Raw genomic sequence first — 17,380 nt, forward strand, 5'->3', positions numbered from 1 at the left:
TCTGTATGCAGTCCCCTGTGTGATCAGCTTTACATCTGTTCCCCACCTTTCAAGGTCTGTGTTATCTCCGCCTTGAGTGTCTTTTGAGTTCTGATACCTTTCTCTTCCCTTTTTCTAGGGATCAGCTTCAACCAAAGTGTTTTAGCCAACCAAATAATTTGAATCTGGAACTTGTCAATTTTTTATTAGTGATTCTTTGAAACCTTGTGTCAACTGCAGATTTGTTAACTGTGGCCTTTTAATTAATTTATTTATTTTTATTTTGAGACTTAAATTAATAATATAATTACTTTATAATTTTAGGACTTTTCTTCAGCTTAGATTTTTTTGCAATTATTTTTAGGTTTATTTATAAATAAAGGGGGACTACATGCAGGTGGGATGCTGTGTATTAGGTGTATATGACAATAGAATGCATTTTGGTTCATTGTACCCCCTTGCAGCACAACTTTTTATTTCTTTGGTTGTACATGATGTAGCATACATGTACCTAGAGTAATGTCCATCTCATTCCACCATCTTTCCTGCTCATATGCCCCTTCCCCTCCCCCTGCTTTGCCCAATCACAGTTTCTCCATTTTTCCCATGCGCCTCCCCCCTACCCCCACTTATGGATCAGTATCCACTTATCAGAGAGAACATTCATCTTTTGGTTTTGGGGGATTGGCTTACTTTTCTTAGCATGATATTCTTCAGCTTCATCCATTTACCTGCAACTGTCATAATTTCATTCTCTTAATGCTGAGTAATATTCCATTGTGAATATACACCACTACCTGTGGCCTTTTTATAAATTCTTATTTGTATCATTGATAACAATATTTTTCAGATTTATAGCCCCCCCCCAACAAATGTGCACATATTTTTTTTCTTTGTGATTTTAACAATGATAAAGTTTCAGTTATACAATTTAGGAACTGCAGAAAAATATAAAGAAGAAAATTAAAGTCACCTGGTTGTAATTATCATAATGGTACATTAACTGTTTTGGTATATGTAATTCTTCTACTGTTTTCCTTCCCATTCATCTGCATTGCTTTAAGATATGTCAAAATTGAGTTCATGTTACCAATGTGTGGTTTTTTTTTTTTTTAGAAAGTGTATTTAACAAACCCTTATATAGTGCTTATTATGTGCCAGATGTGTTCTAAGCACTTCTAATTCATTTAATGTTATATGTTTTTATCCTGCTTTTTCTATCTTAACATTTTGAGTTTATCCTTCCATTGTTAATTACTCTTATAAATGTGGTAACATTATGCCTGAATACTATATATACTTAAATACTATGATTTTTCCTCATTCTCTTGTTATGATATATTTCAGTTATTCTTTTCATTCATCCTTCTTTCCTTTTTCTTTCTCTTCTTTTTTCCTGTTAGATATAATAAAGCACTTATTTATCCTTGCACATAATAGTTTAAACATCTCTGAGTGTTTTATTAGAATAAATTTTTAGAAGTGGAATTACTAATTATACACACACAGACACACACAAAAAAACCAAAATAAAACACCCAAAGGCTATATACATTTTTAATGCAATATGTGATACATTTTACCAAATAGCTAGCCAAAAAATTGCAGTTTATGATGCTTGTAGGTTGGCCAGTTAATCAGTAGTCAATATACCAGTTTGTCCAGTCTGTGTTTTCTTTTAATTCTTTTGACAGTTATCAAATTCTTAATTGCATTCTAGCTCTGTGGTAAACTCTGGGTATAAAGAGTTCAACCAGGAGTTTTCACTTCATGGGTCCATGGGCCTTCTGAAATTATGCCCTTAGTTTGTGTGAATGTGCATTTTGTGGGGACAAGGAGATATTACTTTCATCAGATTCTCAGAGGGATGTGCGACCAAGGACACTTAAGAACACTGTGAAGAAAACATTGGTACTATCATTTCTTAAAACATCTCTGAGAAAGAGCTAGAACAGGTGTTTTCTGTTTCACAGTTGAGAGAACTGAGGTTTACAGAGGTTCAGTGACTTCCTTTTATTCACATAGCTAATAAGTAGCAGAGCTCAAAATAAAACTCACATTTCTGCTCATTTCACTATAGTGATTTCCTGAAACTTTGCCAAGTGCTGCTGTATTTGAGGTAGAGTATTTCTGATTTTCTAGTTTAGTAATGTTATCAAAAGAGAAACTAAACAAAGTGTGATGGCATGACGTATTCTTAAAGAGCTCATAAATAATTATCATATTCTTTTCTCAGAGCTTTCACTGTGCAGTATTAGTCAGGGGTATTATTGGGAATTGACAGACCAGACGGATGGGGCTTGGTTTTTAGATACTACCTAACCTTGCCTTCTGTTTGAAAAATCAGTGTTAATGTTTGCCACTTTACAACTTGAGCTTTTTGCCCCTTCCTGTGTAAAGTATTTATATTGGTAAATTTTATTTTCTTCAAAATTTATAGGTTTGTGTTTTATCTGAGAAAAATATAAATTTAAATTATTGTAATTTAAAACTGATTTATGGTGATTTTCTTTTTTTTTTTTTTAAAGAGAGAGTAGGGAGAGAGAGAGAGAGAGAGAGAGAGAGAGAGAGAGAGAGAGAGAATTTTTTAATATTTATTTTTTAGTTCTCGGCGGACACAACATCTTTGTGGTGCTGAGGATTGAACCCAGGCCGCACGCATACCAGGCGAGTGCGCTACCGCTTGAGCCACATCCCCAGCCCCGGTGATTTTCCAGATTGTTTTCTGGTTATATAGAATGCTGAATAATGATTTGGCATATTCATACACATTGCATTAGTTGCTTTCAGAGCAGCTTGCTCCTGAGAGAAGTGCTGTTTTGGTTAGGCAACCTAGCTCTTCAGTTATTTGTGTTTGTATTTGCCTACTTTCCAGGAAGAAGAATTTTGTTAAAATATGACTAACCAGTGCCCTTTTCACAGCCTGCCATGATGGGTTTTATCTTTTACCACATTTAATTTAGATTTTACACCAGTGAAAGATAATCTGTAAGACCACTTTGCCAATCCTGTGAGAGACTGCTCAGAAGTTTCATTTGTTTATATTGACATTTACTTTTTACACACACACACACACACACACACACACACACACACACACACACAAAACACACATAAATTTATACACATTCATATGCATTTGTGCCTAATATATTTAGAAATTTCATTTGCCAAATAAATGGCAAATCATATTCTTAAAATTTGTTAGAATGTTTTGTTTGTAGTTCTTACTCTGCAAGGTACTGAAGCAGGTATAGCTGGGGGTAAAAGAATGTAATCAGTCATGGATATTACTCTCCAGGCCTCATGGCATTTTTTTTTTTTTAATTTTTACTTGTAGTCAGACACAATACCTTTATTTATTTATTTTTATATGGTACTGTCTCACACATGTGAGGCAGTGCTCTACCATGAGTCACAACCTCTCATGGTGTTTTAATAAGGCATTAAGATGCTGGTCTTGGGTAAAGAATGGTACATCCTATATACCTAAAGGAAGTATGGAGAGGAAGCCATGGGACTTCAGAGAAATGAAAATGTTGGGGTGTCTGCTCTGGAGGAAAGGATAGGGGATGGGAAAGATTTTTAGATGTACTTTGAAATGGAGTTAATAGCAGGAGCCAAAAAAATCCAGAGGCCTAGAGAATACCAGGTATGTGGAAACTGCAGGTAGTTGAATTAGGTTAGAGTGTAAGGAAGAGAGGGTGATAACAGACAGAGTTGAAGTCGAGTTCAGACTGTGAGGAACATTTAAAAAGCTTTACACAGGTAATTGTCATATTGTGTATCTTAGAACTCCATACTTTAAAACTACCACATTGTTAAAGACCATTATCAATGAATGTCTTGTAATAACAGCAAGAAATTTCATGCTTTGCAGAGGTAGCTATGAGGTCTCCAGCCATTTGTTGCCCTCCAAACCTGGACTTCTTTGTTTCTGACTGTCCTCTCTGTAGCTACAGCTGCCTGCTGCCCTTAGTTTGTTATCACACTCCATGGAGATCCCATTTGGGAATGTCTTGCCCATGGTTCTCCTAGCTCCTGCTGTAGGAATCCTTTATAGCAGTCTCATTTCCTAACTCTCCCTTTCTTCACTGCTCAGCTTCAGTTTTTTACCATTATAAAAATCATAAATGCCTTGCTGCCCTGAAAGGGTTTGGGTAGAAAGGAAATCTGTGTGGGAGTCATTGCTGGAAGATAAAGTTATTTTCTTCTCCTACTTCAAAGAAAGGAGTATTTTCCTGCTTCCTTCCATGGGGCTTTATTGCTTATCATTATTTTGAGGGTAATACCCACTCTGAGCTGATCTCTAAGTAGAAGTTGTTCTCTTGAGGGTTGGGGAGACATGTTGTGGTGCATCTTAAATTATAACTGATTGCTATTTCTTATAGAAATAATGTTATAGGCAGTCATACAGTTCATGGCTCAACTAGTTTTTCTTTAAGAAATTTTAATAGATATTTCAGAAATTTAATGTTTTGGGAAAACTGCATTTCAGATGCTAAATATATCCAGTATTTTACAAACAGTCAAGAGTGGAAATCAGTCATTTGGTAGAGTGCTTGCCTTACATGTACAGGGCCCTGAGTTTAATCCCCACCACGCACACAAAAAAGAGTGGAAATGATTCCTTTTTGGGGGTAACTTTTTGGGTATTTTATAAATAGAGATGCCTGCTGGATAGAGGTTTGATTTTTAATCTTCCTAATTATGAAGAGTCACTGGGATTCATCACAGAATCTGTGACTTCTGGTATATCAAAGAATGTTAAAATGCATGTTTATTTCAGAGCTCTTATCTTACAGCTAAACATTGTTTTCTGCCTCCCTTCACCCTACCCATGTATTGGGGATTGAACCCAGGGATATTCCCGCTGAGCAGTATCCCCCGCTTTTTTCTTTTTTTTTTAAGTTTTTTTGAGACTGAGTCATAGTAAGTTGCCCAGTCTGGCCCAGAATTTGGGATCCTGATGCCTCAGTTTCTTGAGTGGTTGATATTTCATATCATATTTATTAAATGGAATCTTTCCTATGTGTCTTAAACTTTTTTTTGCTTTCTAAGTCAATATTAATTTTAAGGTTACTTTGTTAATGTTCTTGTAGTTTTTTTTATATGAGGGATTTCTTCCATTAGTGAGGTGATCTTTGATTATAAAGATGATTAAAGTACTTTTCCTATAAAAAATTTATAAAGATATACAAAGGAAACAATAGTATACTGAACCCCTATATATTTGTCACCCAGATTCAACAAATATGAATAGAAATTTTAACTTCAGGAAATGTTGTGTTTTTTTAATATATATATATTATTTTCCCTGCAACTATTTTTGTAAACCAGGGCTAATTGGCTATTTTTATTTTATGCAGATGATGTGATGCCAGCCACTTACTGTGAAATTGATTTAGATAAAGAAAAGAGAGATGCCTTTGTTTATGCTATTAAAAATCACTACTGGTACCAGATGTACATAGATGACTTACCAATATGGGGTAAGTATTGTATGTTATATTTAAGGTTTGGGAATATTTATACATTAAGCAAGAGTTATGTAGTGACTTAAGGTGATTGCTAACTAGATCATGATATAAATGTGTTTTTACTATTCCACTGGACGATTTTTATACTGATTTTATGGCTCCCCATTTCTTGAGGGATTTTTGATATTGCCAAACCTTACATGAAACTCCTTCAGAGTGTAAATTTTATACGGTATAACTTTTTAAATTCAAGGAATCAAAAGATCAAAAGGTACTTGGAACAATCTGAAATATCCTTTTGCTCTTTTTTTTTTTTTTTTTGGTTATGGGGATTGAACTCAGGTGCTCAACCTCTGAGCCACATGCCAGCCTTTTTATTTAGAGACAGAATTTCACTGAATTATACTAAGTTGTTAAGGCAGTTTTGAACTAGCCATCCTCTTGCCCTCAGCCTTCTAAGATGCTGGGATTACAGGTGTGTTTTTTTGCATTTTTTTAAAAATCTTAACTTTAACTTGTTCTTTTAAGTATAGTTAGGAGGTGCTAAGTCAAATTTTGGAATTTAACTCTTTCTCTTATGTGGTACTTTGGAAGTGTGGTTGTTGGGTATGATAGTTTCTTGAATGGCTTGCTGTGTTATTTTCCAAAAGCTCTTGCTTGTCCATACTGATGGAGAAGAGCTATGGCATAGTTAATACAAACTTATGCATAATCTAAAAGTCATTTATGTTAGACTTGATTGAATTATTTAAAATGAAAAGCATAGCCAGCTATTGTAGTCAACATGTTTGATCACATTTTTCTTTTAGTGATTTTTCTGTTTTGTTCCCAGACATTTTGTTCTTATATATAATTAATGTTTCTTCTAATTCTTAAAATTGTTAGCAGACTATTATGTTCATGAATGGCAAATTATGAATGACTAAGCATTATCAGATCAGATGTAATATTGTACTAAGATAAAATTTGTAAGAAAGTTAATCTTAAGAGATAATTGCATGAATTATCACCACTGTGTCACATGTTAATTATGTATATATAGTAAAGAGTTCAAATAAATGATGGTAATTAGTGTTACAGTAACACATGTGATCCGCTCTAAGGGAAGCAGGAAGATGTGTTGAATATGTTGAATATTCACTCAAGATTTCTGAGTCTGTAGTTAGAGGAATCTGTTAGGCTAGGCTTTCTTCATTTCTGGTGAGAAAGCAGGTTCCTCCCTTGTTCTTTTCTATTGCTAATGGGTTTTTGTCTGCTTGTTTAAATCCTTAGGATAGATAGAGGAGATATATCTTCCCTTCTAGTCATTGCTGTGGACTTCTTTAGCAACAATGACAACTGTGCTTTCTTGTCTCAAATAATTTTTAACCCTGGAATTTCAGAGTCCACCATATTTGGGGGATGCTTTTATATATCCTTGAATGTCTGAACCATGGAAAATTCTCATCAGGGGGAAAAAAATCCAGTCTGACTTTTCAGAATCTTTAAAAAGCTTTTTAGAGAAGAGCTGCTTATCGGGTATAATTGTGACTTTACCCCCAAGTCTGGTTTCCAGATTACATAGTTAAATAAATTATAACAAAATTGTTAGAAGGATTTCATTATCTTCTACAACCCCAAACAAAACAACTATATTCCTTGAATTTGTACTAATCAATTAGATTCACTTCAGTTTAATAAGCAAATATTCTTGAATAAGAAATAATCATATTTTCCCCTAATATTTGAATGGGATGCTTTAAACATAGGGGGAAGGCCGAAGGAATAGTTTCTAGAGCATAAGGCTCTTGGGAAGTGTGTAGGCTTAGGTGGAGAACATGGACAAATAACTGGTAGTTTGAGGCATAAAAGATGGGTCTCCAGCTATCACCTGTTGCCTCACATTGTTTAGCACTTCCCCATCTAATATCCCAAATTATGATCAAGTGGTCATTTTAAATTATTGCTTTTTTGTCATTTATCTATAACATTCCTTTAATTTGATGACTTACCCAGTGATAGTTTTCATACTTGAGGCATAAAGAGAGGTATTTTAAGTTTTGGTACATTTTATACACATGCACATACAAATATATCTTTCCAGAGATGGTTATTAAAGAAAGTACTGGATTGGGCCTCTGGAAACCTTTGTTTTAATTTTGCCTTTATCACTAGAAGCTGGGTAACCTTGATAGATTGTGACATATTATGAACTTTATTAAAAATTTGAAATGTTAGAGAATATGCACACGTAAGGTGATAATTGTTGCAATGAAGGGACTGGTAATGATAAAGCCTGAACTTTGAGGATTAAATGAGTGATCAGTTATGCTGAGCTATTATCAGTTTTTCACCATGATCTGACCATTGTGTGTTTATTAAGAAGTGCATTTGCTTCTTTGTATTTAAAAAAGTGTAATGAACTTTTAGCTTCTGGGGTGTTTTAAATACTAAGTAGTATTACCTTGTATAAAGTGTTTTTTCTTTTGTAGGTATTGTTGGTGAAGCAGATGAAAATGGAGAAGATTATTACCTTTGGACCTACAAAAAGCTTGAAATAGGTTTTAATGGAAATCGAATTGTTGATGTTAATCTAACTAGTGAAGGAAAGGTGAAACTGGTTCCCAATACCAAAATACAGATGTCATATTCAGTAAGTATTAAAGTAATTGTAAGTAGGAAGAAATGTTTGTGATTGTGTTTTAAACATTAAAATTAGATGCAGCAGAAAATTATTAAAGTTGTATTTACTTATGGTATTTGAGTAAGCCTTCTAAAAGCAGGGAGTAGATGAATTTCAGGTCTGTTGTATTAGATACCCATTATGTATTGGCAAGACCTATGTACCATTTGCCTTAGAAGAGTTTACTGTTGTAATTGGGTAGGTCAGTTAACTCAGCCATGTATTTTCATGGTTACATTTTTAGACTGCAGTAATTTATGCTGTTTTTCCTTCCATTTTACTGATGTAGATAGAATTGATACTGTATTGGGGGGCCGGGGTTGTGGCTCAGTGGTAGAGCGCTTACCTAGCATGCGTGAGGCACTGGGTTCGATCCCTGGCACCACATGAAAATAAACAAATAAAATAAAGGTATTATGTCCATCTGTAACTAAAAAAAAAAAAAAATTGAAAAAAAAGAATTAATGCCTGTGTTTAATCCCTAGCACCCCCAAAATCAAAACAGAACAAAAAGCCCTTTTTCATTCTGTTTTTAAATCAATAAAGAGGATTACAGTACATGGGAAAACAAAATGCCACTTTTATTATTATTGATGCCAATATTGGAGAATGTGGCTTATAGTCATGGTCAAGAGGCTTCTTACTCCTGAAACTGTGAATTAGACTTAACCCAGCCAGTGCTGTACAATTGCAAGCTACAGATTCTTATTTTAATTGATTTAAAAGTTTGTGACATGGGCTTGTATTTATTCAGTTCTTAACACATTTATCAGGTGAGTCAACATCAGTAAATAGTCCTTGACAACTGAAATGACTTTGTTAAGAAAAATTTTAAGATTTATTAATACACAGAGAAGAAAAGTATAGTTTTGTAATACTGTTTCAACTTTTTAAATGTCAATAACTTTCCACCATTTCTCTAGGTAATTTTAATTAACTAAGTGTGTAAAATATTTCTAAATTTTGTTATCAGATTTTAATGTATTTAATTGGTCTTGGTTTTCAAATGAAAAAATTTTTTTTTCAGGTAAAATGGAAAAAGTCAGATGTAAAATTTGAAGATCGATTTGACAAATATCTTGATCCGTCCTTTTTTCAACATAGGGTAGGTAAATTTTAAGACATTATATGTGTACACAAATCAATTTCACAAATATTGAGTGTTTATCCTATGTAGGGCACTGTGCTAAGGCTGTGATTACAAGATTTAGATAATGGTGATTTCAAATGTGTGCTTGGAGTAATAAGGGTGATAGGGAGTTTTAGAGGAGCAAATGAAAGCTCTCTCTTGCTGGATGTGGTGGCACACGCCCGTAATCCCAGCTACTTGAGAGGCTGATCAACAAGTTCAAGGCCAGTCTGAGTAACTTAGACCTGTTTCAAAATAAAATAAAATGAACTTAGGATGTAGCTTAGTGATGGAGCACTTGCCTAGCATCCCGAATTAGACTTAACCCAGCCAGTGCTGTACAGTTGCAGGCTTCTGTACAACTTATGGTGTGGAGAAACAGCAGAATGAGTACATCCTCTTGGAAAGGATTGAATTGGAAAATGGAATGAGGCGAGGAGTTTTTTTCTAGTGGAAACCCTTCCACATAGAAAGAAATACCAAGAATGGGAAGAAATGCTTCCCCCATTCCTCATCCCCCACTAGCAGATAAAAGCCAGGTCTTGGTTCATAAGACCAGTGGGTGGCATTGATACTGGTTTTGTTCAGATAGTTTTGGTTCTTTATAACAAAAAAATAGACTTTATTTTGTGACTTCTTTCTTTAACAAGAATAGATATAAAAATATGACAAAGCATGATATATATATATATATATATATATATATATATATATATATATATATATATATTCTTAGAGTCTCTTCCTAACTTGCCTTTTCATTCTTTTCATCTAATCTTTTGGACTGGAATTTTGAAGTTTATTAGTCACCTCTTTTTGAGATGGCCCATAAGTTTTTGAGGTCTCAGATTTATATCATCACTGCTAGGTTCCATCCTTAGACTACAGTAGAATCTATCATTACTTTTTCCTCGGGGTCCTAGGACTTAAAAAAAAGAAAAAAAGAAAAAAAAAAAGCTTTGGGGGGATTTAGACCTCACTGAGGGATTTGGCACACTGCCCCTGGAGCTACACTACTTCTTCCCCTTCCCACCATGTGTTCTGAGGTATAATGCTCAGGTAGTCCTAAACATGGGAGTCCAGTTACAGGTGTGGCCACAGAATACTTCAAGGTTTAATAACATTTAAGAATATGAGAGCTGTTGACTAGCACTCCCTGCTGTAACTCATAAGTCTGCCTTGTTTCCCATTGGATATTAATGACTTGGGGAAAGATTGCCTTCTAGCATTTTTTTTTTAACTGCAGAGCAGTATAGCTTGTTTATTTTTTCAACATATGTTAATCGAGCATCTGCTGTGTGCTACAAAATATCCTAGATAAATAGGACACTAAAAAACAAAAGCAAAGAGCTTACATTCTATTCTAGAAAATAAAAAGTAAGATGTATATTGTGGTTGTAGTCCACTGGGGGGCAAAAAAAAAAAAAAAAAGAGGAGAGCTGCTGAGCAAGAGTGTCACAGGCAAGGTGAGTTGCAATTTTAAATATGGCAGTCAGGGTAAACCTCTGAGAGACTTGTGATCAAAATCTTGAAGGAGTTGAAGGAAACAATGTAGATATCTGAAGGAAAGGTGTTCTAGGTATAGCAACACCATTGAAACACCTGTAAAAGTGGGAACATGCTTGTTGATTTGAAGAATAAGCAAGAAAATGAAATTAGGGAGATAACAGGGGCTAGATCATCCATGAATTTAGGAGTTTGAATTTTACTCTTAAAGGCAAAGGGTAGGGTAACATTGTAGTTTTCAGCAGGGGAGTGACAAAAGAATTGAGCCCTTTGTCTTATTATCACCTTAGAGTTTAGGGAGAATGGGAGAATCTAAGGGCTTTGAGGGGAAAAAATAAGAATGTATTGTGGAAGCCAAGGGAAGAAAGTATGTCATGGGGGACAGAGAGATTAATTCTAAGTTGTAGCTGATGGGTCATACAAGATACCTTTGTCAGCTTTCTTTCACTGTAACAAAATATTGGAGATTTTCAATTTATCAAAAGAAAAGATATATTTTGGCTCACCATTTCAGCATTTAGTCTATGGTTGGCTTTGTTGCTTGAACCCCATGGCAAAGCAGCACATCACAGTGGGGAGCATGTAGTGCAGCAAAATGCTCATCACCCCATGGCCCAGAATTGAGAGAGAGAGAGAAGAAGGAGCTCCAGTAACACGAATCCCTTTGAGGGTGTGCCCCCAGTGACCTAAGACCTCCCACAAGGCCATATCTCTCAGTTTCCACCATCTCCAAGCCAAGCTGGGGACCAGCCTTTAAATTACACGGACCTTTACAGGATATTCCAGACCCAAACTTGATAGACCACTGGATTCATTTAGAGTTACTGGTGAACTTGAAAAGGAGTGGTTTTTAGTGTAGTGATGGGGCAGAATATGAACGGAACTATTCTAAAAGCAAATGGGAGGAGATGAACTGAAATAGCAAATATAGTCTGTGGGCAGTTTACCTGTTACAGGGAGCAAAGAAATGGCACAGTAACCAGTAGAGAAGATGGAGCCAAGTTACCTCCCCCCAATCCCCGGTGCTGGAGATTAAACCCAGAATCTCATCCATGCTAAGCACTCTATTTCCCCAGTCATTTTTAAAATTTATTTTGAGGGAAGGTCTCACTAAGTTGCTGAGGCTGGGCTTAAATTTTTCCTGTCTCAAACTCTGGAGTAGCTGGAAGTATAGGCCTGTGCCAATGCCCTGTTTTATACACACACACACACACACAGAGTTTGCCTGTAAGAGTTAAAACTACCCACAGACTATACTTCTTTTTAAGGTGGACACACAATAACTTTATTTTTTTAATGTGGTGCTGAGGATCGAACCCCGTGCATTACACATGCTAGTGGCTTTACCACTGAGCCACAACACCAGCCCTAGATCTATATTTTAAGGAATAAGTGGAGAGAGGGTCAGCGGAGAGAAGAATTACTACAATGTTTTCTAAAAGTTTGTGGGAGGAGATGGGATCTGCTGTGTAGGGCTTGTATAGAGTTTGTGTCTAACTCATTGAGTAAAAGCACTGACATAGACGCTAGAGCCGAATCCGGCAGTGGCTCTGGTATCCCCGTAACCTTAGTTAAATGACTCCGTTCTTGAGCTCCTTTTTCCTGAAGGTGTGGAGTAGGGATTATAGTATCTTGCAAGGTTGCTGGGCAGTTTCCCTTTAAATGTTTCTAAAACATTCATTTGGTGTTTGGTATGCAGCGGATGCAGTGTGAGGTTCATTGTTATTTCCAGCCAAATTTTCGGCACAAATTTGTATGGCTTTAGGTTTAGCAACACTAGGGGGTGCTGGAGAGCAGTAGTAAGTAGGGTCAGTAACCTCTTTGTGATACCAGAATTTTTATTATTATTTTTATTTATTTATTTTTTTGGCGTACACAACATCTTTGTATGTGGTGCTGAGGATCTAACCTGGGCCGCACGCATGCCAGGCGAGTGCGCTACCGCTTGAGCCACATCCCCAGCCCAATTTTTATTATTTTTAAGAAATTTTTCCCCTGGTATGAAAATTTAAAAATCAAACCAAATTTCATAATTTTGGAAGAAATATTATAAATATCAAGTTATTGGTAGTAGATTATAACAGGTATAAGTTTAAAGTTTATATCATAAGTTGTGTATGTCTTAGATTAGAAAATAGCAGAAAATCTTGTTAGAAATATTGATTTTTTTTTTAGTTTAATCCAAATTTGTATGTGTGTGTGTGTGTGTGTGTGTGTGTGGTGCTGGGGATTGAACCCAGGGCCTTATGCTTACTAGGCAAGTACTCTACCAACTGAGCTATATCCCCAGCCCTTAAATTTAAATTTTTTAAACTGATACATAAAACATAAAATTATACATATTTATGGGTGCCATATTATATTTTATACATGTAAACATTGTGTAATATTTAAATTAGGTCAAACCTCTGTCCTCATTATCATTTCTTCATGGTGAAATCATTAAAAATTCTTTGTTCTAGTTTTTTGAAATGTATATTATTGTTATCTGTAGTCACCACTCTGCCATGGCACATCAGTAACTGGGCATTCATTGCTCACTGTTTCCCCTTCCTTCTCTCCTCACCTTCTGGTGGCCACCATTCAACTCTCAACTTCTACAAGATCAACCTTTTTACATTCCACATATGAATGAGGTCCTGTGATACTTGTTTGTGACTAGCTTATTCACTTAACCTAATGATCCCAGTTCCATCCAAATATATCTGTATAAAATTTCTTTTCTCTTGACCTTTTCTGGGTTATTAATTTCTTATAAGTGGGAATAAAATCAAATCTTTGGAAAAGTCTGTCACAGACTGCTTTTATAAATCTTAAGCAACACATTTATAATAAATTTAAACTTTTAATATAGTCTTTTGGAGACAAAATTTCAAAATATAATGGGATCATTGTTTCCTTTATGATTTTAGTAAGTACTCAGTAAGTAAGCTGTTGAATGAAGGAAGGAATGATCTTATGCAGAGGCAGAACAGTTGGCTGTCTCTTGCTTTTCAGGAAAAGCCATAGTGTGTCCTCTCCCTGAAATGTCAAGGTGGGTAACAGCCAGTACTGCCCTTCACCTTAGTGTACATCCTTAGCACATTAGCCAAAGTTAAAATTTTCCTAATCGTATAAGACAGTACATCTGTATGTTAAGTTTTCTCTGGATTTACCTGTAGAAATTTAGAGCAGGAGGATTTCTAAGGAAAATTGTAACATGGAAGATGGAAAGTTCTATAGATGAGAGGATACTGCTTGAGTTGGAATTTAAAGACTAGCTAGAATTTACAAAGGAAAATAGAAGCAGATCCCATGTGAGAAGAAATTAAGAAAAAAACAAAAGTGGAATTGAGTATGCTGTACTTGTGGGTCATTGAGCAAGGGTGGGCCTATTTGAAGTCTAGGATGTAATAGAAAAGTGACTATGGAATATGGGGTGGCCATATTACAGAGAATATAGAATATTAGGAAAATATTTTAGGTTTGGTATGAAAGAAAGAGAATATGATGCTCTTAAATTTTAGAATAGAGGAATGATATATGAACATGAAGTTTCAAAAAAGGTTTGTTTGGTAACTTTTTATAGGATACATTGGAAAGAAGGAGAGAGATCAAAAAAGAAAAACCCAAAAGCATACCACCAATCTTACAAAATACTTAAAATTATTACCTGTGAAAGATTGAGAAGGAAAAGCCAGAGATAGCTCTGAATTTTCCAAGCAATATATTAGCACCATTAGCAGAAGTTAAAAGAATCAGAAGTGACTATATGTGAAGGAAGATTATGAGTTTAAGGTAATCTGAATCTGAAAGTTCAGCAAGACATTCAAGTGGAAATCATGGTGTTTAGCGAAAGTCTGAATCATGAGTGAGAATCAAGGCTGGAAACTTGGAGCAGGGCGGGGAAAGGGGTGTGTCAACAGCTTCACTGGAATGCTAGTTAAAGGTTCTGAAAGCCCAAGAAGTTATAGTACAGTACCCCAAACTGGAGCAAAAGTTCACACAGGGGTAGGAGAAGCAATGTGGAAGATGAAAGAGGAGATATGGGATGGGAGAGTGTCAGAGAGGTTAGAAATGGTGGAGAGGTCAAGGAGAGTGGACAGAAAATTGGCTGCTGAATCTGTTTAGAAGTTCATTTAAGAAGGTGACCTGAGTTCATGACAGCAAAGTGTGATAGTGGACTTTTGTGTTTTAAGAAGCTTTTCAGGTTGTTGCTCAGTTGTGGGGAAGAGAAGAGAGCTAACATTTGATGAGTACCTACTTTGCCAGACTTGGTGCCATATTTTTAATATATGTTATTAAACCTTACAAATCAGTCAAGAAATAAGTGTTATTTCCTCCATTTTTTTTCAGATAAGAAAACTGAGGCCACATAGCCAGAAATTGGCAGAACTTGGGTTAAAACCTAGGCCTATTTGACAGAAAGCCCATGTTCTTTCTGTGCAATGCTGAATATGCCATGTGGCCAAATTGCCCTTTATTGGTACAATAAAATTGTGAAAATCTGTATAGATGATAGCATGTTTTCAATGTATGGAAGCTTACTTTAAAGAAAGCCAATCCCTTGGCATAGTAAATACTCAGCCCCTATGTGTTTGACTTTTTATGTAAGAGATTTTATGACTTTTTTGTTAACATCTTGAAACTTGTGGATCTTGTGTCTCTCATGTTGGTGACATTTTGTCTTCTGTTATTTTAGATTCATTGGTTTTCAATCTTCAACTCCTTCATGATGGTGATCTTCTTGGTAGGCTTAGTTTCAATGATTTTAATGAGAACGTTAAGAAAAGATTATGCCCGGTACAGTAAAGAAGAAGAAATGGATGACATGGTAAGCAAACAGTTTACATTATATTTATAAAACCCATTTATCTCAGTGTTATTTTGAATTTTGAAATGGTCACAGTTTCTTACCTGAAGTTCTGAAGCCAGAGGAGTTTTCAAAATTCAGACTTTTTAGGTTTTAGAGAAGTGTAAAATTCCAAGTGGGATTCAGGACTATGCCCAATAATCAAATAACTGCATGTTTTTTTCCACAAAACAGATAAGTGAAGTGAGATAAATAAGCAGTATAAATAACCTCTTGTTTGATGTCACAAAATTAGGACATATCAGACTAAGTAAATAAATTTTAGTTTTGAGAGCATTTGATTTCAGAAGTGCACTGGGAAGTTGTAGACCTGTTTTATCTCTCTCTAATACTGTTAAATATTGCATAAAATTCAGGTAATGGATGGAAATATTATATTTGATTTTGTGGGTTAACTTAGTGGGTTCGTATTTGTTTTCTATATGCTTTTAGTAAATTGTAGAACAAAAACTGTATTCCATAGAATATTAATGGCTATTCTACATAGCTACACCTTATCTTTGAACAAATTTGGGAACCAGTTTAAAAATTTAAATTTTAATATGCCCAGCTACATTGTGAAGTGTCAGAGGTTAGATAAAATATTTGGTCCTTTCTCAAAACATTATCTTCACCTCAAAACCTATTACCTTGAGGGATTGCCATTCCTTAAGAAACATTATTTTAGAAATTATTTAAGAAAAACATTTGCTTACTCAGGATGAAAAGTAAAATTCAATTCTTTTTAAAAACTGTTATAAACATTTAAATAAACATACCCATATCTGACATTTTCCCCATAGTTCTTACAGAATTCTACCGTTCTTAGATTGTAGGCTATAAAGGATGTTTCTTCATTTTTACAACAAGCTCTATTCAAATGTACCTTCTCTTTTGTTGTCTATCCTGGTTACTTATGAGCCAGTCATGAAAGTAAGGGTGTAAAAGTAACGGTAAGAGAGTCAGTTCCCTGTTCTCCCGATTTCTTTTTGCATTTCTTTTTGCTCCCTCTTTCTTTTCCTGTTGAGATTTTCTGAACACAATCAGGCGTTTCCTTCCTGAATCTCTTCACTTCTACATTATAAGTGACTGTTTTAAATTTGAAATGTCTTTTTCTCAGTGTTTTGAACCCCTTTAAAAAGCTGTAAGTTTGGAGGGAGGGAACTTAATAACTATTTTTTTTAACCTGTCTACCATGTTTTAATTTGATTCTGAATTGTTTTGTTCTTTCTGTACATATGTATTTGTACATAGGATAGAGACCTAGGAGATGAATATGGATGGAAGCAGGTGCATGGAGATGTATTTAGACCATCAAGTCACCCGCTAATATTTTCCTCTCTCATTGGTTCTGGATGTCAGATATTTGCTGTATCTCTCATTGTTATTATTGTTGCAATGATAGAAGATTTATATACAGAGTAAGTGCTTATACTTTTATTACTTTTTTGTTCTTTGAATAATTTTGATAATTGAAAGCCTTTAAGGCAATCATAAATATTTGCTTATTTCCCTTATCTTAGAATTTAATATAAATGTCATTATTACAGACAAATAATCTTAAGCTATGAATACCTTCCTCTGCTCATACTAAAATATGCTAACATTACTGAACAGTTTGGATGGTTACAAAGGTTACATTTCATTAGAAATGAGCAGAGGTTACTTTCATTCTAGAGTTGTTTAACAAAGTGAACAGACTTTTTTTTTTATGTTGAAGATTCAATTATCTTCATGAAATATCAGTATTTCATAGTTACTAAGTTATTACTTCACATTTTCCTCCAAAACTG

The 17,380-nt window shown here is 34.9% G+C and overlaps 1 protein-coding gene across 1 annotated transcript in view; it reads left to right on the top strand.

Moving 5' to 3' along the window:
* Positions 1–17,380, top strand: part of Tm9sf3 (transmembrane 9 superfamily member 3) — a 65,039-nt gene that overhangs the window by 14,379 nt on the left and 33,280 nt on the right. Inside the window, exons 3-7 of the mRNA XM_078033714.1 lie at positions 5,349–5,471; positions 7,931–8,091; positions 9,149–9,226; positions 15,438–15,569; positions 16,842–17,008. Coding sequence (XP_077889840.1) covers positions 5,349–5,471; positions 7,931–8,091; positions 9,149–9,226; positions 15,438–15,569; positions 16,842–17,008 — 661 coding nt within the window. The remainder of the gene's footprint in view (positions 1–5,348; positions 5,472–7,930; positions 8,092–9,148; positions 9,227–15,437; positions 15,570–16,841; positions 17,009–17,380) is intronic.

Source organism: Ictidomys tridecemlineatus, chromosome 1, assembly GCF_052094955.1.
Source record: "Ictidomys tridecemlineatus isolate mIctTri1 chromosome 1, mIctTri1.hap1, whole genome shotgun sequence".
NCBI lineage: Eukaryota > Metazoa > Chordata > Mammalia > Rodentia > Sciuridae > Ictidomys > Ictidomys tridecemlineatus.